The sequence below is a fragment of the Cadophora gregata genome (genome assembly GCF_030347475.1).
Source record: "Cadophora gregata isolate MNR1 chromosome Unknown scaffold_12, whole genome shotgun sequence".
NCBI lineage: Eukaryota > Fungi > Ascomycota > Leotiomycetes > Helotiales > Ploettnerulaceae > Cadophora > Cadophora gregata.
In genome coordinates this window covers 104,657-132,506 of record NW_026695935.1, presented here as the reverse complement: position 1 = coordinate 132,506, position 27,850 = coordinate 104,657, and the positions used below count along the sequence as shown (strand labels likewise).

The 27,850-nt window shown below is 50.3% G+C and overlaps 8 protein-coding genes across 8 annotated transcripts; 6 read left to right on the top strand and 2 right to left on the bottom strand.

The window, feature by feature from the left end:
* Window positions 1–164: 164 nt before the first annotated feature.
* On the top strand, window positions 165–3,988 carry ONS95_002883 (uncharacterized protein). The gene is made up of 8 exons (XM_058496167.1): window positions 165–300; window positions 439–505; window positions 827–846; window positions 894–928; window positions 978–991; window positions 1,050–1,064; window positions 1,118–1,272; window positions 1,321–3,988. The coding sequence occupies exons 2-8, from the start codon at window positions 463–465 to the stop codon at window positions 1,507–1,509; spliced, it is 471 nt and encodes a 156-aa protein (XP_058353418.1). The 5' UTR covers window positions 165–300; window positions 439–462; the 3' UTR covers window positions 1,510–3,988.
* ONS95_002882 (uncharacterized protein) lies at window positions 2,429–6,869 on the bottom strand. Its single transcript, XM_058496166.1, has 4 exons — window positions 6,337–6,869; window positions 4,455–6,284; window positions 2,639–4,399; window positions 2,429–2,591 (listed from the first exon to the last, which is right to left on the bottom strand). Exons 1-3 carry the CDS (start codon window positions 6,602–6,604, stop codon window positions 3,066–3,068), a joined length of 3,432 nt encoding a protein of 1,143 aa, XP_058353417.1. The 5' UTR covers window positions 6,605–6,869; the 3' UTR covers window positions 2,429–2,591; window positions 2,639–3,065.
* Window positions 6,870–7,338: 469 nt separating this feature from the next.
* Window positions 7,339–9,384, top strand: ONS95_002881 (uncharacterized protein; the record flags this gene model as incomplete). The annotated part of the gene is made up of 3 exons (XM_058496165.1): window positions 7,339–7,574; window positions 7,622–8,283; window positions 8,330–9,384. 3 exons carry the CDS (start codon window positions 7,339–7,341, stop codon window positions 9,382–9,384), a joined length of 1,953 nt encoding a protein of 650 aa, XP_058353416.1.
* Window positions 9,385–10,001: 617 nt separating this feature from the next.
* ONS95_002880 (uncharacterized protein) lies at window positions 10,002–11,657 on the top strand (the record flags this gene model as incomplete). Its single annotated transcript, XM_058496164.1, has 4 exons — window positions 10,002–10,220; window positions 10,278–10,329; window positions 10,380–10,640; window positions 10,690–11,657. 4 exons carry the CDS (start codon window positions 10,002–10,004, stop codon window positions 11,655–11,657), a joined length of 1,500 nt encoding a protein of 499 aa, XP_058353415.1.
* A 643-nt stretch (window positions 11,658–12,300) lies between these two features.
* On the top strand, window positions 12,301–14,839 carry ONS95_002879 (uncharacterized protein; the record flags this gene model as incomplete). Its single annotated transcript, XM_058496163.1, has 5 exons — window positions 12,301–12,648; window positions 12,708–12,805; window positions 12,870–13,370; window positions 13,453–13,936; window positions 14,120–14,839. The coding sequence occupies 5 exons, from the start codon at window positions 12,301–12,303 to the stop codon at window positions 14,837–14,839; spliced, it is 2,151 nt and encodes a 716-aa protein (XP_058353414.1).
* A 3,314-nt stretch (window positions 14,840–18,153) lies between these two features.
* On the top strand, window positions 18,154–21,548 carry ONS95_002878 (uncharacterized protein; the record flags this gene model as incomplete). Its single annotated transcript, XM_058496162.1, has 2 exons — window positions 18,154–18,957; window positions 19,026–21,548. 2 exons carry the CDS (start codon window positions 18,154–18,156, stop codon window positions 21,546–21,548), a joined length of 3,327 nt encoding a protein of 1,108 aa, XP_058353413.1.
* Window positions 21,549–21,955: 407 nt separating this feature from the next.
* On the bottom strand, window positions 21,956–24,452 carry ONS95_002877 (uncharacterized protein). The gene is made up of 4 exons (XM_058496161.1): window positions 23,020–24,452; window positions 22,777–22,971; window positions 22,500–22,726; window positions 21,956–22,447 (listed from the first exon to the last, which is right to left on the bottom strand). Exons 1-4 carry the CDS (start codon window positions 23,468–23,470, stop codon window positions 22,085–22,087), a joined length of 1,236 nt encoding a protein of 411 aa, XP_058353412.1. The 5' UTR covers window positions 23,471–24,452; the 3' UTR covers window positions 21,956–22,084.
* Window positions 24,453–24,587: 135 nt separating this feature from the next.
* Window positions 24,588–27,379, top strand: ONS95_002876 (uncharacterized protein; the record flags this gene model as incomplete). The annotated part of the gene is made up of 2 exons (XM_058496160.1): window positions 24,588–24,672; window positions 24,729–27,379. The coding sequence occupies 2 exons, from the start codon at window positions 24,588–24,590 to the stop codon at window positions 27,377–27,379; spliced, it is 2,736 nt and encodes a 911-aa protein (XP_058353411.1).
* Between the last annotated feature and the right edge of the window lie 471 nt (window positions 27,380–27,850).

The following is a 27,850-nucleotide window of genomic DNA, read 5'->3' as shown; positions in this document are numbered from 1 at the left end:
ATTCCTCTCTTACAGGGGCGAAAAGCCAGTAGTCTGTCCAGTGGAAGCCCACAGGGAGGGTCGCTAAAGAAGCCGCTAGCTCGGGCCTAGTCGGCACGCTACTGGCCACACAGAAGCCTGACCTAAACCAGAACTTTTTCGAGCGAACTTTCTTCCCTCCCACTTGAAATCTACAACTCCAAACCTTACCTCCAACAACTTCGAAAAGATCCGCAGTTACTCTTACCGGCTCTTCTCCATATCCAAACCCTTTCAACTGTACCAGATACAGTTCCTCAAACAACAAATTTTCTTCCAAGAGTACGTCCGAGAGCTGTTCACCGTCCCTCTTTGACCCCACCATCCAAGTACCTCTGGTACCTTTCAAATTCTCCGCCACCTTCGCAACCATAGGAATTCTGCTGTAGACCTCTTAGCTAACACTACTTCTCTCTATAGAAACCAACCCCTTCAACCGAAATCATGGATTCCTACGGAGCTGGCCCTGCTCGCGGATGCTACAACTGTGAGTGACACCGACATTCGATCTGTTCGCCTTTGTTTCAACTCTATCCCAACCTCTAAATCCCGGGATATCCTCCCCACACATTCCCCAACCTCGCACGGCAGTCCCAATGGCAGATACTGGTCATGCCTTTGTTCGATCAATCTGTGGCAGCGGGATCGGCCAACTGTTCGTTCAGCTGTCAGGTCTGAATTTGAGTATGGAAGATTTGCCGTTGGAACGCCAGGCTTCAATTTCTTTTACGACAATGACCTCCGACATGCCCACACTATACTCTGCAAGACACTATCAGAAGAGCCTCAGCTAACAATCATAATCTAGGTGGCGATGCTTCCCACCAAGTACGGACTCTTGTCGAATTTTTACTTGCTGTTGTTAACATTTCTAGGCCCGTGACTGCCCAACCCGTGGCCCAGCCAAGTGGTAAGTAGCCAATACTGCAATCGTAGGAATTACACTAACAGCATTGCAGCTACAACTGTGGTGGTGAGTGACGTCGACTTGATTTTGTAGAGATGAGACTGATGCGAATTGTTCTATTCAGGCGAGGGACACATGAGTAAGAGCCACCGATTGCACCACGCAGAGAGGACCCTCGCTGACAATCATTAGGCCGTGAGTGCCCTGATGGACCAAAGGACAAGACTTGCTACAAGTGCGGCCAACCTGGCCACATCTCCCGTGATTGCCAGAACCCTGCTGCTGAGGGTGCTGGACGTGGTGGCGGTGGATTCCAATCTGGTGGTGGATCCCAAGAGTGCTACAAGGTATGAACGATTGTCTATATCCTCATGATCTACTCTGACACCTACCAGTGCTCCAAGATCGGACACATTGCCCGTAACTGCCCTGAGGCGGGCGGATACAGTGGCGGTTTCGGTGGAAACCAAGGTGGATATGGAGGCGGACGTGGCGGATACGGTGGTGGACAAGGTGGACAGACCTGCTACTCCTGCGGAGGTTATGGTCACATGTCCCGTAAGTCTACAGTATCCTTGCCTTGATACTCTTTCTAAACCGTTCTAGGTGACTGCACCCAGGGACAGAAGTGCTACAACTGTGGCGAGGTCGGTCATCTCTCAAGAGACTGCCCCGTTGAGAACAACAACGAGCGTACTTGCTACAAGTGCAAGCAGCCAGGTCACGTCCAGGCTCAATGCCCCAACTAAGCTACTGGCATGGAAAGATACATTAAGGACCGACGAATGAAACGACGAGCGACAAGAATCCGAACTTCCGAGAAAGATATGCATGCAGAACGACGACGAGATACGATACCCCGAACAGTCTTTGGAAAGGGTGGCTTGCAGAGATTGAGGATTTGACGATGACCAGCTTTCACCAAACAGCCGGCCTTCTTTGTATAACAAAACATTACCCTTCACGATTTCCTTCACGATGTTTTCATTTATTGCGACCCCCTCAAAAATAAACACCAAACTCTTGTTGTACTCAAAGAGTCTGATATCATTTTCATCCATCCATCCTGCTTTTGCTGCGAGTCTTCAGCTTCAAAGCTTCTTTAGAATCGGATGGGATTTGGGAATGGGACCTCCAAAAGTTCTTTTTCTTCTGCCTTTTTTTGTTTGTATTCTCTGCTGGGATGGATGGACGGAAAGATGATAGAGCGGAGCAATCATACAAGACAGACAGATGCATACGATGCGATACGAATGTGATGCAGTACAATGCGATGCGATGCTAGCGATTTGACGAAAAACGGAGAAGTTACGAGGATGATTGATGTCCCCTTTTTTTTTCGGGGTATCAGATTCATGCGGGCTACGACGGACCATGACACACAGATAGGCAAACAGGCAGACAGAGCAGAGACTCAATCCAAGCAATTGAGTGAGAATACCAAACATACTCGGCGAGATGTGTTGAGTCTTGCCCACATTGACACTGATGTTCTTGATTCCGTGATACTGGTGATTGATATACCGTATGGCCATTTCAACTTTCCACCCTGCTCCGCACAAATCCGCACTCACCCGCAGGCACATCCACTTCTATCCATTCCAACTAGAAGTTCTCCAACCATCCATACAAGGCTGCTTGCCCATCTAGGAGCGTCAGGCGGATACTAAAGCAGTGTCAGTTCCTTCCATCTTGTTCTACCCACAAACTTACACCTCCCCATCAATACCTCTACTTCTCTTGTCACACAATGTAATGAAGTACAGTTCCACGTGTTTGATCCCCTCTCGCTTAAAGCTACCATACCAAGCTCGCACTGTCCGTCTGTTAAAAAGGAACTTCATCTTGGATGCCAAGGACGTTTGGTACACGGCATTTTGGGGGTGTTGGACTAGGATTTAGGAGAGGCACAAATACGATCTGATCTGCCGTTCGATGAAATCCTTTTGATTCATCTATTTTTGATATCTTGCTCTTATCTCTCATTCCTGCCTATACACAATCTAGCGACACCAAAATCCTATGCATTTCAAACACGCAAAACGCTCCATCCCAACTCCAGCTCCATAACCAATGCCTTGACTTGCTGTTCATTTTTCAAAGCAAAACACATCAACTCATCTATCCTATCCCACCTTCATCAAACAGCAGCCCACCGTCCAACCAACTCCCCCAACGTCTCCACCCCACCCACATTCCCAGGAAAAACCACATACGGTACCCCCCTATGCCTTACGCCCTCATCCTCCTCCTCACAGCCCCAGATCGGAACGCCAGGCGCAGCTTGTCCAAGGATCATAGCGCGCTTCATACCCAACCCCTTAGTAGCAGCATCACTACTTGTGATCCCACCCTTCGCAATGATATACCTTGGTCTGACTTCAATCCCACGCAGGAACTGGACGAGTGCGCTAGCGACTACGGAGCCGATTTGAAGGGAGGAGAGGGGTGTGGTGCCGCGGATGAGGGATCGAGATGTCATGAGGAGGACGTCGGTTCCGGAGAGGATGGATTGTGTGGCTGTGGAGATAGCCGTGCTGATTATCTTCGAGGGTTGCTGTTCAGCTGCTGAACTCAGTGTCGAAGATGAGGCAGCAGTTTGGACCTCCTGCTCAGCCAACAAAGCCTCAACATCAAGCTCAATAACCCTCAACTTCTCCCCTCTAAATTCCCTCAAAAACGCCAACTGCGCCGTCGTCTTCGGGACATAACTCCCCGCTATGACCAACCCGCCGGGACTCCCTACAGACGTATCAACACCCAGCTCTTGTGCCGTCATAGGCGCTTTGCCTTGGATCCCGAGACGCGAGGATACGAATGCCGCGCCGGTGCGGTAGAGGAATTTGGCGCCAGCTTGCTCGGCGAGGATGCATCCTAGGGCGAAGACGTGCATGTCTTCTTCTGAGGCGGCGTTGACTACTACGACGCTGCCTTTTTGCACTCCAGCAAGCACTTCAGCGACTTTTAGGTGTCCGCCGATGCGGATGTCGTTGAGCGTTACGGAGACAATTTGTTCAGGCTTGAAGCGACAGGATGTTTTCTCAAGAACATAGTCTCTAAGATTGGAAGATCTGTAGCCGAATGTTGCGTCTTGAGCGAATGGTGTTTGGCTCGCTGGAACCAAGGACGATCCTTCGGCGACGTAGTGCACGTCGTTGATAGTATAGCGACCACCTTGATAGAAGAAAGGCGCGAGGATCCAAGCCGTTGATGTACCCAGCACGGATTCCACTGCGTCAGGCTCTTCGGGGAAGTGGCCACGGAGGGTAGAGTCGCCGCGGAGGACGATCTGGAAGGTCTTTTTGGTTGTTGAGGCGGCTTGGGAGATATTGGTTGTTATTTCGGTGATGAGAGTGGTTGCTTCGGGGCCGGGGAGGGCGCGAGAGTTGGTGAGGATGAAGAAGCCGGAAGGGGAGCGAGTGAGTTCTTTGGTTAGGGTGGGGATGTCCCAGACTGTTAGAACGGGGATGTCGTCTAGATTAATGTTAGATGCTTGACGTTGTGTACTAATGGGTTTGGTAAGACTTACGGCATGTTTGTGTACCAGTTGGGTCGTCGTCAAGGATGATAAGAGCTGGGGTTTCTGGAGATGCGATGTGTTCCTTGATCGTTGCGAGGGTATTTGTGCTTGTGATTGGAGGAAGAGAAGCGACTGTTTCCTCAAGTGGGAGTGGTTCGTACACGCTGGGCGTGAAAGGCTCAGTCTTGACCTCTGCAGCTGGCTCAACAACTGCCTTCGCAGCTTCAGCAACAGAAACGCCCGTCATCAACTCCCAAACCCTCACGACACCAGAATCAGCATCCTTCGCCCATCCCTTGGCAGCACCATTCAGATACACTTGATGACTTGCCGCACTCAATGGAGCCGCATATCCCAAACGCTTGGCCTCATCAAGCACAATTCCCAAATCCTTCACAAAAATTGCAAGCTGGCTGTTTGGCGTCCAATCCGCGTTCAACATAGCTGGAACGCGGTTCTCAAACATCCAACTTCCACCAGCAGCATTCTTAATGATCTCATATAGACTGCGAGTATCGAGACCGAGCTTGGCGCCGAAAGCCATTGCCTCAGCTGCTGCGACGATATGTACGCCTGCAAGTAGCTGGTTGATGAGTTTTACCGAAGAAGCAGCACCGGCTCCATTGGGGATGGTGAAAAGATTGGAAGAGGGACCCGAGAGCGCTGCAAGGACGGGAGAGGCTTTTGAAAGGGCGAGTGCTGCACCAGAGGAGATTATGGTGAGATTACCGGAGGCAGCTCGGACTACACCTCCGCTGACTGGAGCATCGATGAGCTCGAGTCCTGTACCCAGAGCTGAAAGTCGCTGTCCGAGATCCTTGGCGAAAGAAGGAGGCACAGTAGAGTTAAGGATGATGATTGCGTTTGCGGGGAGCGTGGAAGCTACTTTGCCAGAGCCGAAGAGGACATCTTCTGCCTGCGCAGCATTCTGAACCATCAGAATCAAGATCTCAGCTGCGTCTGCTGCTTCAGCTGGGGATGTAGCTGCGCTTGCTTTCTCGCCTGCTTGGGAGAGGAATTTCTCTGTTGAAGGCGAGTAGACATCATATCCACAAACAGGGAAACCAGCTTTGACAAGTGAAATTGCCATTCCAATTCCCATTGCTCCTAGACCTATGAATCCAATTTTGATAATCTCGAGTGGCGTTACTGATGGAGTGAGTTTGTCTGATGCGGGTTGAGGTTTGGCTTGATCGTGGACGAGTGTGGGTGATCCAGGAGTGAACGTCCTGACGAGTCCAGAATCATCTTGACGACCAAAGCCTTGTGCTGAAGCGGAAAGGTAGAGTTGTTCTGCCACTGATGATAAAGGAAGAGGGAATCCTTGAAGACGAGCAGATGAAGTGACGATGCCCATGTCCTTGACGAAGATGTCAAGGGCAGAATACGGCGTCAAGTCGTTGTCGAGCATATGCGGAACTCTGTTCTCGAACATCCATGAGTTTCCTGCAGCGCCTACGATGATATCGTAAACCTGTCTAGTGTTGAGCCCTGCCTTTGCTGCCAGGCCCATAGCTTCAGCGGCTGCTGCAATATGGACTCCAGCAAGGAGTTGGTTGATCATTTTGACGTTGCTGGCCGCTCCAATTCCCCCAGGAATAATGTATAATTTCTCTGACATGTCGGATAGAATGCTGTTGCCGCGTTCTAAGGATGCTAGGGTGCCAGAAGCGAGTATTGTGAGATTTCCTTGGGCAGCCCGAACTGTTCCTCCTGATACAGGGCTGTCGACAAGAAGAATGTCTTGTCTGCCCAGCTTTTCTAGGCTAGACTGTATAGAGTTCAAGTAACTCGATGGTACTGTTGAACTCAGGATAATTGTGGCATTTTGTGGGAGAGCTGCACATAGTTAGACGATCCGCGACTTGTAAAGTCTGTGGAATTCACATACCTTGAACAGCTCCAGTTTCTGGGGCGAAAAGTACGGATTCGGCTTGATTCGAGTTCGCAACCATACATATGAAGAAATCGTTATCCCGTGCGGCTTCTCTAGGTGAAGTGGCTGTCTTTGCTCCCAGCGCTCTGAACTTTTCAAGTGAAGGTTCGTAAACGTCGAAACCGGTCACGTGGTGGCCTAAACCAAGTAAATGGGAGGCCATTCCGAGCCCCATGGCTCCTAAGCCAGCGAAGGCAATCTTCTCGCTGGTCTGTGTGGCCATCGTGTCGTATCCGAGGTTGGTGATAAGGGGATGCTATTATTAAAGGGTTGTGGAGGATAGCGGTGGTGATGGTAGAGGAGTTGCGAGTCCAAGCAAGAGAGGGGTATCAATGGGTTTGAAATTCAATGTCCACGAAGACTCGGGGACTTATATGAACGACCGCTCGGGCCGGATATGGAGTCAGCATTTTCTTTGAAAATCTCTAAAGCCGAGAGTCTGTCCTCCCCGGATTGCAGTGGATGGTAGGTAGTGGAGGTCGTCGAGGAGACATCACGGTGTTCTGCCCGACTAGCAAATGCCAAGGGATTTCTTGACCGTGGGGGCTGCTAGCCTATTCCCCCTCTTCAACCTCGGACTTCTCCCGCGTTTTTCTCCTCGTTCATACTTTCTCCTTCAACACCAAAAAGTTACAGACGCATCTAAGAATTTGAGGAAATCGACAACTGTCTTGCATACCGCGAACAGCCCGGAGTTGTGATTAATCCTCGCGGTCATCCTACCGAGCAGTCAGTTGGGTGCCGCAAAAGCCAATTCTGCTGCATGTGGTGAGCTTCGTAATCGCAATCCGGGTTTGTGGCCGCTCAAAGCTTGTCAGAGACACAGAGCCTGGACTCTCGCAACTGCCTGCTCCACTTGAAGCCAATTGATGGCCCTGCTGTCTGCATCTTACCGTTGCCAACCCATACTCACAACCTAGGGACTACTGCGCTTCGAATTTCCTGGGGTTTGTGGGGATGAAACGAGCACGCCAGGACATCGAGTCGCCTTCCTCGACTGGTCACGTGGGGCTGGCAGATCAAGGAAGGCTGCCAAAGATCTCGAGGAAAGTGCATGCTTGTACGGAATGTCAGGCGAGGAAGATCAAGTGTGATGTTGGGCCTGATAAGTCTGTGTGTACGAGGTGCTCGAGGAAGAATTTGAAATGTATCGTCAACAAGAGTCTCCAGTCGCTGCTGGAAGAAGGGACAGAGTAAGTGAGATGATTGTGCCGAGACGGCATCTGCTGACCTGCCCTAGATGGAAAGCAAACATGGAGGATAACACGCAATGTCTGCAGCGTGCCGTCGCCAAAATTCTGAGTGTATTGGAGCTTCCGCCTTTGGAAACGTTCACACGACAAACCATTGTCCAAGTTGTGTCGCCTGAAGCTGTTGCCGAACGGTTGCAAGCCAACCCTGAGCCAAGAGCCTCACGCACCGCTGTTATGGCCATGACGAGAGAACATTCCCTGGAACCAGAAGCGAATAAGATCGATGATGCTCTGGCCTCTGCACCTATGGGGAGTCTGTACGAAGTCACTAAGTTGAGAAACCTAAGGAGTAATCCTACTGCAAATGCTGGACCTGTGGTGGTCGAGGACTTTATATCGAAGGGCAAAATTTCCGAGGCCGAGGCAGAGGAGTTATTTGGCATATTCAGCCGATCGCTGAACCACTACCTATGGGGCGGCATTGCACTTGTTCATGACAATTTGGCATCCGTCCGCCAATCCTCCTCGCTTCTGTTGGCTGCAATACTTACGGTGACGGCCCTGCACATCCCAGGAAGGGGCCAGACGTTTGATGTATGCTATGCAGAGTTCATAGCACTGGTCTGTGACTCGATGTTCGAGCGCTACCACGTTTTGGACGGGATCCGAGGGTTATGTATTGGAGCATTCTGGCTATCCGATGTCAGCTGTAAGTCACCAGAGGCGATGAAGGAGGCAAACACTAATTATCCAAGGGAAATTGTCAGGACATGCAGTAAGGATAGCAACAGAGCTGAATCTCCATCAGAGCTATTCTCGTGCTCTTAGAGGCTCTCAAGAGCACATTGAAGGAGCCAGACTGTGGTACTTTCTCTATGTCTGTGATCACCACTTCAGTATTGCATATGGCAGGCCGCCCGTCATTCACGAGAATGAAACGATCACCCATCACGAACGATTCTTAGAATTACCAACTATAACGCAGGCGGACCTACGCCTGCATAGCCAAGTCGCCGTCTTTCTGATCCTGACCAAAGTTTACAATGCGTTTGGACCAGATATTGAGCAAGTCCTTTCCGAACAAGACCTCGTCCGACTTCGTCACTTCAATGTCGACCTGGACTCTTGGAGAATCAAATGGGAGCCCCTTCTGGCACCGAACACATATGTTGCTTCATACCCCGCTAAAGGCGTAATCCTCCATTTAAATTTTGGCAAGCTACAGGTGGGCTCATTGGCGCTCCGAGGAATCAAACAACCCGCAGAACTTACGCAAGACCGAAGAGAACTTGCGGGAACAGCTGTACATTGTGCATTGGGAATCCTCCAAATGGTATTGGAAGACACAGACGTGCGAAACTCAGTTGTTGGAGTTCCGATCTATCTCTCGACTATGATAACGTACTCAACGGTATTTCTGCTCAAAGTGCAGCAGAAATGGGGAGCATTCAAGCTTGGGACAGATCCAGTTCTGGTTCGAGATCTTGTCACAAGGACGATTAGTCTCTTGAGCGAAGTAAGAGCCGGCGAGCGACATTTAACAGGCCACATAGCAGCTGGTCTCACCAAAATGCTGGATCGATATACGGCATGGGAAAACCACGGCCATAACAACCCATCAAATGTCCAAAGGCACAACGAAGCAAAGCAAGAAAACAGCCATCTTGACCCAGCCATGTTTGATTTTCCAGTTGACTACTCAACATTTGGCATGTTCGACAGCTCGCTTCCTCTGTACGATCAGAATTATTTCCCGATGGGCTTCTTCGATGTCATGGCGCCCACTTTTGATGCAGGAAATGGGCATTGAGCGTATGGATTGCGTGCAGATCTTCTGCCGATTAATGAGTCGTCAAAAGCCGGGATGTTTGATTATGGTTCGATCTGAATTGGCAGCAAGACAGATACAAAATTAAAACTCTGGACAGTACCCAGAACACTCCAAGGACGGTCCAGAAGTTACGAAGTCACGCACACAATTCCATACCCGTCAAAGCTTGTTCAAACCTCCCTTCGCTTGTCGTTTCGATTGAGCTTCTACAATGCCATCAGACCGGCATCCCAGCCGCATTGCAAAGGCTAAAATAGTTGATACTGGAGAACAACCCGAAGTGGCTTGGATCTCCATGCTAAGTGGGCGTCCGCGAAGGTGTCCGGTACGCGGTGTTCTGTCCGCAGACCTCCTCCCACCAATAATGCCCCGTGTTCCCCAGTCAAACTTCGCTTGGCTCTCCACATTCCTCGACCCCCCGAGATTCACCAGTTGCTCCCCGGATCCACTCTCAACATTAATAGCATATAAGACGATGATGAAATCCATCAGATTTTTCATCCCAGACAACAACGAGCATCTCAACTTCAACTCATACTCGGGGCCTCGATAACAACTACACAATCCATTGGGATACGTTCGACTTCTCAACAATAATGTCTGATCTGAAGAAAGACGAAGTTTCACACCTCGAGATGGACGAAATCCCAGTAAAAGAAGACATCGATGCGGAGGAGATTGAACTCCAAAAGGCAATCAAAGATTATGTTCCAAACACCGAAGCGGAGAAGAGGCTGGTCCGCAAGATTGACATGCATTTGATTCCCATTCTGTGGATCATGTATGTTTTGAACTATGTTGATCGTACCAACATTGTAAGTTTTATCTTCGCTAAACGAATAAAAGGGGTCTAGTACCTAACAAGTCTGCAGGGAAATGCTAAAACCGCTGGCATGGACAAGGACCTCGGCCTTGATAGCTCTCGTGAGTTCCTATTAAAGTTCACGACTCTTACACTTCTAATACAATCACAGGCTACGCTTGGGTTATATCAATCTTCTTTTTCGGTTATTTGATTATGGAAGTACCATCAAACATGGTTCTCAGCCGCTCTCGACCATCTCTTTTCCTTCCAGCAATCATGTTGGTTTGGGGAGCCTTAAGTGCTGCTATGGCTTGTGTACAGAACTATGGATCACTTCTTGCTTTCCGATTCGTCCTTGGCTGTGTCGAGTCTGGATTCTTCCCTGGTGTCTTGTTTATGATGTCATGTTGGTACAAGACTGAGGAAATTGGTACGAAGCCCAGTCTATCTCTCACGAGCCAATTACTAACATGTTCCAGGCAAACGTTTCGCCATCTTCTACAGTGCCGCGGTCTTGTCGGGAGCATTCGGTGGTCTCCTTGCTGGTGGAATCACAGGCGGTCTTGATGGTGCTCATGGTATCCACGGATGGAGATGGCTTTTCATTATCGAAGGAGTCGCAACTGTCGGCGTGGCAGTCATCGCAAAGTTCATCTTGCTCGACTTCCCCCACTCTTCTTCGGCACTGACCCTCGAAGAACGACAACTCGCAGCTGTCCGCATCATCGTTGATAGCAAGGAAGCCAATGGCGGCAACCACGAACGTCTTTCCCACTGGGAAGCATTCAAAGCTGCTGCTGTCGATCCTCGCACCTACGCATTCATGCTCCTCTTCGTGCTCGATCTCGGTGCCGGCACAATCTCCTACTTTATTCCAACTATCACCAAGTCTCTCGGCTACACCACCATCACCGCCCAGTACATGACCGTGCCAGTCTACTCCGTCGCAGCTGTCTGCTTGAACGCATGTGCATACTCCGCTGACCGCATGGGGGAGCGAAGATGGCATATCACCGGTTCTTTGACACTTGGTTTCGTCTGCGCTCTCGTTTGCGCAATTGTACAGACTCCCATGGTCCGCTATGTCATGCTTTGCTTCGTCGCAGCAGGAATTTGGTCGGCCCTCCCGCTCATCATCGCATGGGCATCCAAGACCATCTCCTTCCCATCCGAGAAGCGGGCTATTGCCATCGCTATGATCAATGCTGTAGGCAACCTCTCCTCCGTCTACGGAAGTCAGATCTGGCCTTCTACTTCAGCACCCAAATATACACTCGGATGGGGTGTCACTGCGGGTTTCCTTGGTGGTGGTGCGCTTATGGCTGTTATGTTGCCGATTATAATCAAGTATCTGCCCAGGAGGGGGACAAAGGCCGAGAGAGCGCTGCAAGAGAGAGGCGAGATGCTTGAAGCTGTCGCGGAAGCGGAGAGACAAAGAGGTGTTTAGATAATGATTAACGTCAGCGGACTGTGCAATTTATAGACCAGTTTGACTTTTACCTACTTCCGCTACGTATTTTCAACGTTTTCATACATTATTCCGCGTGAAACTTTCTACATCTGTTCTGCATTAGCTTGCGAGCTCAGCAAGCTCTCGTTTTTGGGAGTTCCAAATCAGCATCCCAAAGACTGTGAGAATTTTCCTCATCTTGTAAGAAATGCACGCTCCAGGTTATTCTGCTTTCTGTGATTCGGTGCGGATTATATGAATGCACTTTCGGGATTCTAGAGAATCCTGTGTTTTCTGAGGGCATTTAACTGTTCAGTTTCCTTACCGCTCGATCCATCGGTCAAATTGCTCTTGATTGTTCCATGAGCTGAATGTTTAACCCGCCTCGTCAGCACAATCTCCAGTCTAACGTTCCTCCCCATCAAGGAGTCACCCATGTATCCCACTTTTCAGTTTCTGAGGTGAATGGATGTCATGACTGTCTCTCAGGAAATCAGCCGTCGGCTTTAGTGACCTAGGCCAGGTCCTGTGAATCACAAGTCACAACCACACTTGGGAGAGTCTATTTCAACCCAATCCCTACCACTCACACTCTCCTCGACAGTTAACTCTCCGGCATATTTGGAGCCTAACCAAAGCTATGGATTGCTCTACATCTACTGTTACACTAAACTGTATCACTACTCCTCCAGGCATGGCGACATATCCTGCTGAGTCCTCCAACACCCAGCCAACACGATCCAACTCGACTGCAACAAACTCCACGCAGTCTTCTCAATCACGATCGAATCGATCATCGCGATCATTACATACGTCGATCCCTTCCTGCACCACTCTTGTTAACTCCGATATCATCGCCTTTGATGTCGAAGCTGAGATGGCATTCGCGCTTGTCGCGAGTGATCCGAATGCAAGGCCCAAGCAGTTCAGAAACTTGTTTGAGGAGTGCATCTTTGTGTTTACGGCTATGATTGCGATTGCTTCAACGGTAGGAACCACTATCGTCATAATCTCGATATCCTGGTCAAGCTGACACATTCTCGATAGACATTCATACAAGGCGTAATCGTCATCAACACCGGAACCATAGGACGAGATCTCAGCATGACACCAGCACAAGTAACATGGATAGCAGCCGCAATAGGGTATCTACATCCCCTCACTCTGTCCTCGCCCATCCACACAGTACTGATGCCTTCCTGTAAACAGTCTCGCCAGCGGCTCATTCATGCTCTTCTTCAGTAAAACCGCCGACCTCTTCGGCCGCAAACTCCAACTCCTCCTCGGCCTCCTCCTCCTCTCCCTCTCGAGCCTCCTCACAGCCTTCGCCCCCACCGCCCTGAGCATCAACATCCTCAGCGGCTTCCTCGGCCTCGGAACAGCCATCATCGCACCCCCCGCCATCGGCACCCTCTTCGCAACGTACCCACAAGGCAAGAGACGGAATCGAGTCACTGGTGCGCTTGGGGTCGGGAATCCCCTGGGTTTCATTCTGGGGAGTATAAGTTCGGGAGTGGCGACCAAGTATGCGAGTTGGAGGCAGAGCTTTGTGGTTATTGGGGTGTTCTTTTTTGTGATGGCGGGGGCGGCGGTTTGGACTGTGCCTGTGATTCAGAGGGCGGGGAATCCTGGGGCGTTGGTGAAAGAGTTTGATTATTTGGGGACGGGCTTGACGGTTGTTGGGTTGGCGTGTGTGTCTGCTGCTTTGACGTACGTTTCTCACCTCTCCCCTCGTGCTTCACTCTTCTCCTTGAGAATAATCGGAATGCTGATTGATATCTTGGTTCTGCAGAGAAGCTCCCCAACTCGGCTGGCACTCCCACAAAGTCCTCATCCTCCTCTTCCTCGGCCTCCTCTCTCTAACACTCTTCACCATCTGGGAACACCACGCTCCATCCCCCCTCCTCCCCCCATCCATATTCCAAAATTCCACATTCACCATGAGCATCATCTGTGCCGGGCTGGGCTACATGTCGTTCATCACCAACCAGTTCTGGATCTCCATGTACATGCAAGACATCCAAGTCCTGGCACCGCTTCATATAGCAGTCCGATTGATGCCACAGGCTATCACGGGTGTGGTGTGGAGTTACCTTGGACAGGCACTGGTGAGCTGTGTTAGTGGGAGGGTGCTGATGGGGGTTGGGGGGTTGGGATATCTGGCTGGTGCGGTACTGATGTTTTTTGTGAGGCCGGAGACGAGTTATTGGGCTGTGTTGTTCCCGAGTTTGTGTGTTACGGTTATTGGGGCGGATTTCCAATTCATTGTCTCGAATGTACGTCCCTGTCTGTTCCTCGCTTACCATATCTTATCTCATCTCGTTCTGTTTACTTTCCCCTCCCTTCCCATTTCCCTTTCCTTCTCCCATTCCCATTCCCTTCCCCTTTCACTTCAACGACTTACCTCTCCATTTTTTAATAAAAAGAAAAATCCAACTAACACCCCTCTCCCCCACCAGCTCTACATCTCCTCCCGCCTCCACCCCTCGCAATCCTCCCTCGGCGCCGGCATCCTCCAAACCGCCCTCCGGCTCAGCATCTCCATCGGCCTCGCCATCACCTCCGCCATCTACGGCGCCATGGCTCAAACCCCCAAAGGACGAACCCACACCCTCTTCCCATTCTCCCGCGTCTTCCTCTGCACCATCATCATCTCCTCACTATCTCTTGTCTTCGTCCCTTTTCTACAGATCGGTCGTCAGGGAAAGAGCAAGAGAGTGGGGGGTGATGAGGAGGGGTTGGAGCTTGAGATTGAGATGCATGGAGGGGAAGTGGGAGTTGGAGGGGCTGAGGGTGGTGTGACGAGGAGTAATAGCCAGAGTAGTCTTTGGAGCTCGGCGAGTGCGAGGTTTTATTGTGGGAGGTGGGGCGATGGGTTTACTGCTGGTGGACGTGGTGGAAGTGGTGGAAACAACGACGCGTGGGGATTTGGTTTTGGTGATGCAGGAAGCAAATGGAATCACCTTGATCGTTTTGAGGTGTGCTTGAAATGCGGTTTGGAGAGAGTCGTCGCGCAGCATCATTTGCCTTTTGACGGCGAGCATTTCCACGGCACGGAGGTTTCTAGCCCTATCTCGGTATACGAGATACCTACAAACGATAGCATCGGCAACGTCGGTTGTGGTGAGAAGAAGACGAAGGGGGCCTGTACGACACCAGATAACCAGATCTGGTCGTGAGTGTGAGTTATTTGCGCTGTTTGCGCTGTTTGCGCTAAGCGAGACTCTGGAGGTGTGTTTGTTTGAGCGTTTGTTTGATTCAACCCTCACTTTCGTTAAGGTTTCTTGTTTCTTCCTATCCATTCTTTTTGTTGGGGTTCATGATTTTTTTGTTGCTGTCGTTTTGATGCGGGCGCGATGACTGGTTGGTCTCTCCTCGCGTGAGACACTCGCTTAGCAGTATTATTGGTGGTAGAGATGGTGATACCTCGGATAGATGGTAGTCGGTAGCAAAATCTCGTGTGTGTTTTGGGTCAGACATGTTGATAGGCGAGCTGTATGCTATATCAAACGACATTATGCGTTGCAGACTTGCTGTCAAGAGTTGGCTGGCTCGGCACTTCCTGGAATTTTGGTATTCCTAGAATAGTAATTGCCCCGCATTGCGAGTAGAGGATCTGCGACTCGAGACAGGATATCTGTACAGCTTCCGTCTATCATACGCGCTCGATCAATCTAAGCGAATTCCGGGGAAATCGGGGAAGGAAGTGTGGCTGCAGGCGTGTGAATTCCAATTCCTCAGAGGAATATGAGAAAAAAAGGAATGTATTCTAACATACGGTGGCTAGATAGTTTCTCAAATAGATTGATATCCTATCCTTCATAGTCTCAAATAACACAGACGAACCTACACAAACCCAATGAGGAGACTGAATGTTACGCGACTAAACTGCGGCTGAGCAACGATCACGACCTCGTGGCTGAGAAGCTAGAGCAAGCTAGAGAACCCTTCTCGCCGAATGCACGTTGCACAACATACCCAAGCTAAAGTAGCTCAAAAATAGTAGTTCCTAGCCTAGCACAACAGTGGATAGATGGCTTATCGGCGATGGGATTTGCCAGGACCGAGATTCATCTCCGACACTTGCATTTGCATTATTTGCAATTGCAGCTGCATCCGTCAAGCCGCCGTGCCGCATCGAAGGAACTCGTCCCTGGCCTGCTCAGCGAGCCGTGCCCACCAACACTGACGGCGACATCTTTGTCCCGACTCAACTGCAGTAATTGACCCGTCCGTCTTCCCCCTCCCATTTTGTTTCGATTCTCCCGCGGACCAAATAGATTATGGATGATGCCCAGGTGCGTTTACTGTACTGTACGCCTCATCATACGCCTCATCAAACCACCGAGGTAATCCCCTAAAACGCTCCATAGAGGCCCATAAAGGGAATTCCGATGGCACGGTCGTGGAAAAACAAGCTTGGTGGTGGATCGGGGAGGTCTCACTCTGAAGTCCAGGCTCAGACGCAGACAACCTCATAATTTACAGGGCCCGCTTATTGTTTTCTGCAGGTCGACGACTGAACCCCTCATCTGTCTTGCACTTTACATGAACGTTAGACAACCTGAATAATGTCCACGTTGGACTCTGACTGACTTCACGTGGAGACGTTGGATGAGTTGGCTCGGTCCGGTTCGTAGAGTTGGTGTCCCCGTAGCACAGAACTAACAGTCTAGTTCACACGTGTAATTGCCACTATGGGATGATTTTTTGAAGACTACTGTTAACGTTAACACTGCCTTGGTCCCTAAAACTCTGAGTTGAAATAAGTCAAGGAGGAGAATTAAGGTCAGGTCTGCCCTGGTCGAAAGTCCCTGTTAGCAGGAAAATCGGAGCCACTTCCCCAGGCCACATGATTGGCAGCACCAGCTAGGCGAAAAAATACTGTAAAGGCACGGTTCGCTTGGAATAATAGGGGTGAAGTTCTGTTCTTCTTCAACGCTTGTGTGAAAAAAGCCACGGGGCCAAAAACACGATCCAGATTCGCCATGGTGCAGCAGGCTGCAGCTCATAGCCACAGTAGTGGACTTGTCACTTGTCAGACCAAAAGCCACGATTTCTGCATCGTTGAGATCTTGTCTGGCCCTGGGAAATCCGAAACACTGTCTCACAACTGCAACAGTACTGTTGTGCCTGGTTTATGCAGCTCATGAAGAGGCGTCCGATGGATTGTCGGCTGGAGGATCGGATGGTCTCCCGAGGGCTTGGACCTTTTGCGGCGTGAACACAATAGCGGGGAAAATCGAGGGGAGTGGATAGGATAGGCTCGATAGGGCAGGCTAGGCAGGGTGCATGGGAAAGGAAAGATCAGCCGGAGAACACTAACTGTGGAGAACTAATGAACCCTGGATCCCAGAACCCTGGGATTCTTCGGGCGCATCTTACTGTAGCGCTATCAAGTAAATTTACGGTGACTCGGGGTGACTATTTGCTGAAACTTGCGATTGTTTGGACAATCGGGCACCAACAGGCGTCGTCGAGAGACTTTAACACGAATTGGCATCCGCAACCAGAGGCTTGAAGGGATATCCCGACAGCGGATCCTGACTGGAAGCAGTTTGTGAAGGTTTTGACGACTTCTAATTTACTTGGAGTCCAGCCACAGCCAGACGATGGCTAGACGTCAACCACCGAGCACAGATGATTGCAGTTGTCAGGCCTGACCCGGTTCCCGTCCACAGGGCTATCATATCTCAATTTCGCATCTCGCCCAGTGAGCACGGTGAATCGATTCGAGACCCTTGATGTCAGGCTCAAATGCCCGGGCTACTCCGTATACGACGCTGTGATGACTCCTGATTGCTGAACCCCTTGAAGCATTATTTCAAAGACGCCTCACGGAGACAGTAACCAACCATAGACGTCTCGAGTCATGTACCTGGGACCCCCTTTTACTGTCGGATTGATGGCCCTCAATGACAGAAGATCTGCATGCATAGGACCCAGCATCGGAGATATGTCACTGCATGATGCGAGAGTCTTGTCCAACTACCATTGGGGCAAAACCGGGCCACAAAGTCTAAAGAGGAGGGGAAGAACTCAATGTCAAGGCGTAGAGGGGCTTTCTGCAACTTTGAACGCTTCTGTCTCGGTATCTTCAAACTCACATGCAGAAGGAGCCAGTGCCGTAAATTGCACATAGAAACATGCTGGGTTTGACAGCAGCTGCTTCCCTGTCTAGTGGCCGGCGATAGTTCGATGTTCGTCAAGCTCAGTCCGGAGGCAGCAAACTCTATTTCTTGGTTTATTGATTGGCGTCGTCCAGGCCGTGCGTCGAGGTCTATCAATCCAAACTACAGTGGGCTCACAGACGCCATGTCTCATCCGGTTGAATTGCTTGTAAACATGTCTGGATTCCACAGGCCAGCAGGTTAAGTCCAGAATGAAAAGAAGACTATCACTCATATAGCTTCGGTCCTCCCCACTCTCTGGCTCCAAATTTCGCGCACTTCATTTTTCTTCCTACTCTCTTTTCTCTTTCCAATGTCCTAGTATGAGCTCCTTCCACCCGTTGACAACCTCACACGACGGAGACTTTGGAGACTTTTCCTTCCTTGACGCGCTGACTTTCGATTCCAAGGAACCTTCTCTGAATATCACTGATCTCGGTCAGCTCCCGGCGTCGAACAATCTCAATTTGTATCCAACCAGACCAGCTGTGCCAGAAAAGAACGACACCGCCCATTTCCAGCAAAGAACGCCAACCCCCACACTGGTGAGAACCACCACCAATACTCTGAAGCGAACAGCTACGAGGAGCAACGGTCAAACGAACCAAGTAAAGGAGAAGAAGACAGTCAAGATGGCGCCATCTGTCTCAAAACCGCAAATCAACTGCTTAGAGCTGTGCCACAAGACGACGCTGTCCATCGACCTCATCGCAGTGCACATCCTCGAGTATCTTACAACCGCCAAACAAGTCGCTTACGGCTTCGAGCCCCTGGCTCATGATTTCCTCGACACTTGCCAGATCTTGTTCTCCATCGAGGCTGGCCTGGGAGAATGCAACCGCTCTGGCCAGAAGTTGCCGCAAGAAATGATCACGGAGCTGGACCACAAATTCCGCGTCACGCAAGCCGACTTCAACATCCTGAACCAGATGCTGGTCAAGATGATCGCGCCAGCAAGTAAGCTGGCGCGCAGCTGGGGAAAATTGTTCGGTGACAATGATATAAAGAAGATCTCCATGGCACTCGCCAAAACTAGAGAGAGTCTCAGAATGAGCTCTTTGATGTTCCAGTGGAGCTTGGGAGAAGAGACCACTGAGAAGGAGAAAGGAATTGGGTTTACTGGCCTTGTAAGTTTTGCTTTTTCCATTAAGCGAGTAACAGAAGCGCGTGATCAACATACTGATTATCTGAACAGGCGGCAGCACTCGACAGAATGGACCACAAAGCCGGAAAGGTAAAGGAACCACAAAGAAAATCTGCGTCGCCCAAGGAACGATCCTTGACTCCAGCCGCTACACCAAAATCAGCTACTCCTCCACCAACACAACCCCCTTCTCAACCTCTCCCACAAATCCCCCAGCAACATCAACAACAACAGCTTCAATATCAACAATCTCAGACTCCGACGCAGCACCTCTCAGGTCAATATGAACCGGGTTCTCAAGTTCCTCAATTCCCAGCTCCGCCACCAGATCTCGCCCCTGCCTTCCCATTCGGGGCAATTGATGTGCAAAATGGTATGCAAAACGGCCTCTCAAATGGCCTTTCAAACGGCATGTCAAATGGTCTCTCAAACGGCCTGTCGAACGGTATGACAAATGGCATGCAGAATGGTATTCAGCACCAGCATCAATCATTCCAGCAGCCACAAGCACCATGGTCCAATCGATCCTCCTCAATCCATCATGACAGCCCACTCAGCAACGGCCGTATGACATACACCAATGGTCTTCACGTTCATGCTCCTGGCAGCCCCGACCAGCGACATCAAAGCACCGCCCACACCAGTGGTTCGGACTTGATGCCATATGACCATTTCGGTCGACACAGCGCCATGGACGACGCTCGTTCAATGACGAACATCACAGAGCCAGACTCGTTGCCAGAGGATTTCGCGCTTCTGGACCTGGATCCAGCGAAAGTGGTGCGTCACTCTGTTGACCCCAGCAACATGCCTCGTGTATTCCCTCGTAATGGCTTGGAGAGCGACACCGCAAACATGAAGGGCGCATTGGTTTCTGCTATCCGCAACAAGAACTACAAACTCATCGAGCAGTTGCTGCACAGGGGTGTTTCGCCAAATCTCGGCTTCAACATGCATCCTCTGAGAGAAGCAATTCTCTCGCTTGATGAGGAAAGCTTGAGGCTCTTGCTTCTTTTCGGTGCCGATCCGAATGAGTCGAACAGAGATAGCATTACACCTCTTTTTGTATGCGTGGAGAGATCATTCCTCGCTGGTGCCACCCTGCTTCTGAAGTACGGTGCCGACCCCAACCTTGTTGCAGGACCTGAGTTGGAGTCGCCTCTTGCCATTGCAGCTACGGGTAACATGATCTCGTTCACACATCTCTTCCTCACATACAACGGAGATGCCAACCATATTACGACTGCTGGGGCTCCTATCCTCACTGCCGCTATCAAAAAGAAGACACCAAAGAAGTTCATCGATATGATCCTTGCGTACGGCGCCAAACCCAACGCGAAGACCAAAGAAGGCCACACCGCTCTCTTCGACGCCATCAACCTTGGCCGAGTTGACATTGTCACCAGCTTGCTAGAGAACAAAGCTGATCCCAACTTGCCTGGACCAAAACACATGCTCTGGCCCTCAGTTCACTACCCCAAATGCCTTCAGGTACTTTTCTCACACGGAGCCGACCACAAGAAAGCGCCGGGAATCATGGAACTAGCAGTCAGCATCAACAGCATGGAATCCGTCCGCCTCATCCTCAACGCCGGCGTCAGCCCAGACATCAAAAAAGACGGCGTCTACACCCCCCTCTGCACCTCCATCCGCGACGACCGCGCCGACATGCTCAAGCTCCTCCTCGCCAACAACGCCGACCCCAACCTCCCCGCCAGCGAATACCCCTGCTTCAAATGCGTAACCCACGACCGCGTACACTTCCTCCCCCTCCTCGTCGCCGCCGGCGCAAACCTCAACAGCCCCAAAGGCATCATCGAAGAAGCAGTCAACTTCAACAACGTCGAAGCCCTGAACTGGCTCCTCGAGCAGGGCGTCAACCCCAACGATCGCAGTCCCAAGGGCCACTCCGCCCTCACGACCGCGATCCGCGAAAACCGCCCCGAACTCGTCGATCTGCTGCTTCTCCGCGGGGCCGACCCACACGTCAGAGGCGAGAACTGGCCTCTCTGCATGGCTGTGGCGAAACCTCCCATTCTGAAGAAACTCCTCGCCGTTGTCAAAGAACCACAAGCTTTCAAGGGAATCCTCGAGATGGCCGTGCACGCCGACCAGCTCGAAAGCGTGAAACTACTCATCGCCGCAGGCGTCAGCGTCGAAGATAAGAACGGCGGGGTCTTCTCCCCTCTCACAACAGCCATCCGCGAAGATCATCGCCACATCGTGAAATACCTCCTCACGGACGGAGGGGCGGATGTCAATTCCCCCGGGGAACACCTCCCGATCGTGAAATCGCTGCGTACGCATCGTGGGACTGAGACGGAGGTGCTGGAGTTGCTGCTGGAGCATGGTGCGGATCCGAATATGATGTATCGGGGCTGGAACGGCATCATGCAGGCGGTGGAGAACGGGGAGGCGGATGTGTTGAGGTTGCTTGCTAGGAAGGCCGGGGTGGATCTCGAGGTGAGGGATGAGATGGGGAGGACGGTTGTGGAGATGGCGGCGTCGAGGGGGTGGGATGAGGCGGTGCAGATCCTTATTGAGGGTGATATGGGACTGCGAATGAGGAAGTGAGATGTTGTTTGTGGAGGTGTGGGTGTGTGCTTAGGGTGATGAGCACAAATCTGTCTTTCTCTTGCGAGACTTTTCATTTTTTTGGTTGTGTGGTCATGACTTTTTCGTCAGAATGCTTTTCCTTTGTCATATTCAGGGAGGAAAGGGGTGTTGGTGGCTATCTGTTCCCCCAGCGAATTCGTTGGTTATTGCGATATCACCTATTGTTACGCTGAAGTTTGGTTTGGGGATTAGGAGCTTTCGTTTTCCATCCTTGGGTAAAAAAGAAATTGCTCTTCATGTAAAACGGCGATGTAATGCTGGGATGGAGGCTAATATCTTTGTGTGTCTGATATGGAAGGGAATGGAAGGGAACCACAGTACTAGCACATATTCTTTATGTAGTCGAATTTGAGACATATAAATCTACCTGTGCTCTACGTAGCATTTTCCTCCCAAAAGAATGTGGTTTGTGGAATATCGACTTTACCTAGATACGTCCCATCACAAGCGCAATCGTTACGCTTCCAGTGTGTGATATGAGCACTGCTATGAAATCAAGCAAGATTTCCCGCATGCGTCAAAGTCTCCCACCCATAGAACAAAGAATTCGTGCCCTGCGGCCGGATCCTCTCCGTATACGCCTGTGTCCTCGGCATGTTATTTCCTAAGCGATTTGAAAGTGCATTGAATCCAATCTCCGTCACACTCGATAGATCCCTTGTCAGACCTTTATTCTGGCACAACCAAGACGGCGGAGAAACACCCTGAGCAAACTGCGCGTGGAATCCTAGAGCGAAGCGAAGACGTGTGCCGATTTCGGTGGTGTATTGATCGAGACCTTGAATGCGAGAGGTTTCGAGGATGTGAGAGATGCTGCTGATACTGTAGCCGGTGTGCGTGAGATCTCGACAGGTTTCCTGATATTGAGTTAGCACGCGATATAGGGAATCGAGGAGGTGGCTAGTGGACCTGTATTTGTCCGCTCTGCCCAGAATTTCCGAAGCTTTGCTGGTCGAACCAGCGAGACTTTAACGCTGAGGCACTTGAACTTTGTCCTCGTGCAGCGCGTGGAAGCGATCCATCTGACTCGAGATAGATGACCGACGGTACAGCTTGCTGGAAAATCTGCATGGCATTGTCGTACGCGTCACTATCTTCAAGGAAAACAGCAATGCCAATAGCAGTGTTGAGGCACGCTGGTTTATTTTGTCAGCATTGGTGGAGTGACAGGCTGGAATCAACTTACCGACGTCCCAATTTGAAGCCTTTGGTTCGCCATTTTTGACGACTGGGAGATATACGTTGCGAAGCATATTTTCGAATTGAGTGATGTCTTTCGCAGCCCAAAGTCCGGAAGTGGTGTGTCTGATCAATTCTCCTGCTCGTGCCCAAGACCCACCTGCCCAGGCTGTCTGGAGAATCTCATTACTGAGAGCATGACCTGAGAACGTCGTCAATGGAAGAAAACAGGAGTGGTCAGGCAACCGACCTTTGATGGCATACGACCACTTGTTCATCAACTTGATTGCATTCTTTGCATAATTGTTGTCGCCGCTCACGTACCAAGCAAGAGCATTCGCCCAAGCTGCCAAAGCATCACCACGCTCCTCAGTACATCCAATATCAGGGTTTGTCGTGGGACCACATGATACGCTTGACACTGTCTCGGAAGTCCGAGTACCAGACACGTATTTGCCGTACTTATCGCTATCCTTGAGCATCTGGTTGTAAGCATTGGTCCATGGTTGAGCTTTGCCGGCGACCTGGCCTTTCACAAAGTCAAGTTGATCTTTGTCGACGACATAACCTGGATGAACCCATTGAGCAGGTGCGAAAGAACTTGCTCGAGTTGGTGTTGTAGAGTGCTGTTCGGCATTGATTGGTGATCCAAGGACAAGCAAAGGAAGTCCGACCGAGATGAGAGCGAGGATAGCCAACATTTTGAAGTCTTGTCTGTATTGAACTGCTGTTGCTGATTTTATCGCCTAGAATCGGGAGGAAAAGACAAGCATATATAGAAAGATAACTGACAGTAACTCTAGCTTGCTGCAACTCTCACCAAGTAAGCTATGTTATGTGTCTTCATGATCTGATCATTTACCACAAATGGTGCTTCGCATAACTCGTTACGGTCGTAACGATCAATCAAGGCTGACTACTGAACTTGCAAAGGTGCAAATGTGATGTAGCACTTAACGCTCGTCGCTGACTGAGAAGCAGACACGAGCGAGCTGAACATCGAATCAGGAAGGTGATACAAAAACCAAAGCTTCGTTTTAATAATCCCCTAGCACTTGCGGATAGAGAGTATAGACACTGATATCCAATTTGCTGTAGAACCTGCATTCTAGCACCGAATAGGTTGCACAAGACGGTGCTTGCATTCTATCGCTTGGAGGACACGACCGCGCTATTTTCTCACCAGAGAGCCGGCAATGATTGATGATGTTCGACCATGGTTCCGAGAGCAGCTCATAGCTCAAGTGTAACCTGAACTTCATGCGACTTGGTGCATACTAGCCCCCTCTGAATAAGGGCTAGACGAAGCATTTGGTAGGTATCGGCAATGAAGAACTGGGGGCGAGGTGCTCATCTGCACCAGCTCTCCTTAAATGAAGCCGTCAAAGAGTTGTATTCCAGGCATTGATTTCTTCGGTATGTATATGGAGAAAATGCACTTTGAGCTCCAAGATCTTGGGGGCGTAGTGAATGTTGAATGTCTTTGGCCACGCGCATAGCAATGGATGGTTGTGGCAAGTTCATGTGGCCGCATGAGAGCATTTCACGAAATAGGGGGGGGGCCACTCTGAATGAATTGTAGTAATCACAAGAATGACTGTGCAGATTATTCCGTCTCATACAGGGCAAAAATATGAGCAGGTATGAAACAATGACCGCCTGACGTTGAAGTTCAGGTCGAGGTGTCCCAGAGAGGTGGGGGCAGATCGGAAGATCATCGGGCCGGGATGATTCCAAAAATCGCGTCCCGCGCATCCAACCGCGTCACTTCACCCATCACCAACCGGCAATGCTGTGACAGTCGATGCGACGGGCGCGATGGAGAGCTGGAAGCAGGGCCGCAGTGAATTACTGGAGCAACTTGAAAATGTATGCAACCAGATAGGACAGAATATTGCCTCAGGTATGGAAATAGAACCGCCCATCTAAGCTATTGTTACGACTAAACCTTCCCCCCAGAACTTAACAACGACAAGTTTGCTCATATCAGCCATGAGGAGTTGCGGATGTTACGAGAGACTTCGGCCAGCGTTCAGAAGCTAGCAGAATCCCATGGTCGTTTAACAGACGAATTGGAGATATGTCGGGAGGCGGCTGCGAAGGTGGAGGAGTTGGAGAAGGAGAACAAACGCCTGGCCCATGAATTGCAGAAGAAGCTGGAGCAGGATGTCACACCAGTTCCGAAGCCTACTGCTCGAGTCCATTATGGCAGTATACTCGACCTTACTCCTGGATCCAGCGAGCCGCCATCCTCTGTTGCACGAATCGAACCTGGTGAATCGAATCAAGCTATACAGAAGAAGTACGATGACCTGACCAAGAAATACAACAAAGTGTGCCAGAAATTAGATGTAATGAAGGACGCGAAGGAATATGCATCAAATGTGGCCAAAGAAGAGAAGTCGAAGAGTGCACAATGGAACGATTGGGGCAAGAAGATGGCTGAGAGGATTGAAAAGAAGGACGAGAGGATTCGAAAGCTAAAAGAAGAGATCAGCGGATTGAAATCAAAGCTTCTCGACAACAGTGACGAGGTAGAAGCTGAGAATAACCTAAATCAGCACCCAGAGGCCATACAAGCCCCGAGAAACGAATTGCCGTCCGCGGAAGATATTGGAGGTGATAGCATCCAGGTTCCTGCGAGTAGTCCGTCTACAAAACACCACCCAGGGATTGCGACGGATATATCAGAAACGAGACCGACGGGTCATCTGATGGCCAATGACAGCCATGGTCATCCTCGCGAGAAAGAGGCTGACCTTCCTACTCTGTACGACGAACAAAGCTATGTCGGAGACACAAGCTTCGAACCATTAGAAGTCCATCACACAAGTTCTACAGAAGGAGACTCTGAGCCTATTTTACCGGAAATCACAGCAGGCGAAGATCCTATCGCCGATGTTGAACCAGAAAACAAGCAGCCCAGTTCTCCACCCGTGTTTGTATCCACGCGAAGTGTCAAGAAGCGGAAAGGCCGTGACCAGAACGTCGACGATACTCCTGGTCCAAAGATCAAGAATGAAGTTATTGAACTCAGTTCTCCTCACACGCCGATTCCGCCATATATTAATACAAATGAGAGTATGGATCTGGACGACATTGGGGAAAAGGTCAGTACGCCGCGAAAAGTGCAGAAAGTGGCCGCCCTTTCTAGACTCACAAGCACTTCCCAAATGTCCGGCCAGAGTCAATCTCAGGGCCGCAGCAACACTTCTGGACCATCGGCACATAAGCTAGCCCAGCAGGAAAGGTCAGTTCTCCAGCCACGAAGCGTGAACACAAAAGTCTTGCCAAGAACTTCCGATGATAGCAGAGCACCAAAGAAACGGCGGATTGCAAGTGATCGAGATATGGCAGAGTTGACCGAGGACGGCGAAATACCTATCGGCAAAGCAGAGCTACGAAGGCAGACTCCAAACAGCGATGAGCGATTGATCGAGCTGCTTTCAAAGCCTTCTCCAAATAGGCGAGTCATCAGCCCCCAGCAAACTCGGTCTACTGGTCAAACCTCAATCTTGTCCGCACTTCGTACTGAAGTACCAAAACCTCGTCCGAATCCGGCCTTGACTTCAGCCCTCGCCCAAGAGCTTCTTGGGGTAACTCCGCGCAAAGAGCCTGATGCTCCATATTCCAACACGGAAAAACCGAAATTCAGTAGAGAACCTACGCCTAATTCCAGGCCTTCATCGACAAGAGCTAGTCGTGAGCCACTTGATCTAACAGCACTATCGACTAGGCGAATAATCCTAGGTGCCGTAGAGTCTTTCAAGCCTTCTTCTGGCCAGCAACCTGGAAGCTCCGCGGAATCTTTTCAACCAAGCTCCAAAACTTCGTCTAGGGAACATCATGTCTCAGACATAACACTCGCAGAACGATCTCCATCGCCATTATTAGGGACACAGCTCCCTGCTCGTAGGGATCTTGCCTCAGCATTCAAATCAAGAACAGTCCAGGAGCTTGCAAAAGCTTCCCCTCGGACGCCTACCGTCGGTAAGCCGGTCAGGCCCAACAGATCTGGTACTGTGAAGAGGAAGCAGATACAAACGGAAGAAGATTACGAGATGGATCCTAACCAGGAGCCTCTCCGTTCTCGACCAGTGAGCAAGCTTAGTCTCAGCGATTTCAAGATCAATCCCAATTACAATCAGGGTTACGACTATGCATACAACGATGTTGTTCGTGGCAAGGAAGCACGTGCATGTTTAGAAGGCTGCATCAAACCCAGGTGTTGCGGTTACAAGTTCCGTGGACTGGCCAAGGCAGAGCTGGATATCAGACGTTTGACTCTTTCCCAGGAAGAGAGAGATGAGACCCTTATGGAGGAGTTTCTTGGGGCTGGTGCCGGTCAACTCAAGTACATGAGCAAAGCGGAAAAAGAGGAAACTCTAATCCAAGCAAAAACAAGGGAAATTGCAAACAAGACTGGTCGGCATAGACATGCTTATCACAGACAATCCAGTCCGTCTGGTTTTTGGAGAACTGATTTTCCTACTACCCAGGAAGACGAGGAGGACAGAGCAAGGGCGAAAGACAAAGAAAGAGAGGAGGTGGAGCAACGGTATCGACATGCAATGAGGTCTGGCGGTGCTTGGCTGTTCCGTGATGAATGATGAAGTTAGATTGTTTCCTGGACTTGGCGCTAAGGTGTGGTTTCATAGGAGTGTTTAAGGTCTTGCTTGGCTAGAGGTGCAGATGGGACTAGTGTATTCAAACATATATTAGGCTCCAGGGTTGCTCTGGGACTGTACTGGTTGTCCATGATCATCTAGAAGAAACCATGTAGCTGGTGCATAATCCAATATTTACACGGAGCTCGGCTGCACCCCTGACTGTCCAACGACGTGACTTGATCAACATGGCATTCTACTTTCTATTGGCAACCATTTACTTTTCGGCAGGATGTTTGCTATACGCTCAAGCAGATTGTGAAATCTCGTAACTCGGACATCAAAGAAGAATTTGTGTCATTCGATTATTCAGCAGGTCGCTTTGTGTTGCTGACTGGATTCAATGGTTTCTCATCCTCGCCAATCCTTCCTGTGGCTGTGCGCAACGCGCTAAATTTATACGTTACGGGGGTT

Coding starts and splice junctions, on each gene's coding strand:
- ONS95_002883 (XM_058496167.1), top strand. CDS start 463: ATGGATTCCTACGGAGCTGGCCCTGCTCGCGGATGCTACAACT. Junction 847..893: donor GTGGCGATGCTTCCCACCAA/GTACGGACTCTT, acceptor TAACATTTCTAG/GCCCGTGACTGCCCAACCCG. Junction 1,273..1,320: donor GATCCCAAGAGTGCTACAAG/GTATGAACGATT, acceptor GACACCTACCAG/TGCTCCAAGATCGGACACAT.
- ONS95_002882 (XM_058496166.1), bottom strand. CDS start 6,604: ATGGCCACACAGACCAGCGAGAAGATTGCCTTCGCTGGCTTAGGAGCC. Junction 6,285..6,336: donor AGAAACTGGAGCTGTTCAAG/GTATGTGAATTC, acceptor AACTATGTGCAG/CTCTCCCACAAAATGCCACA. Junction 4,400..4,454: donor AACTGGTACACAAACATGCC/GTAAGTCTTACC, acceptor ACATTAATCTAG/ACGACATCCCCGTTCTAACA.
- ONS95_002877 (XM_058496161.1), bottom strand. CDS start 23,470: ATGTTGGCTATCCTCGCTCTCATCTCGGTCGGACTTCCTTTGCTTGTC. Junction 22,727..22,776: donor GGCTTCAAATTGGGACGTCG/GTAAGTTGATTC, acceptor AAAATAAACCAG/CGTGCCTCAACACTGCTATT. Junction 22,448..22,499: donor GGCAGAGCGGACAAATACAG/GTCCACTAGCCA, acceptor ACTCAATATCAG/GAAACCTGTCGAGATCTCAC.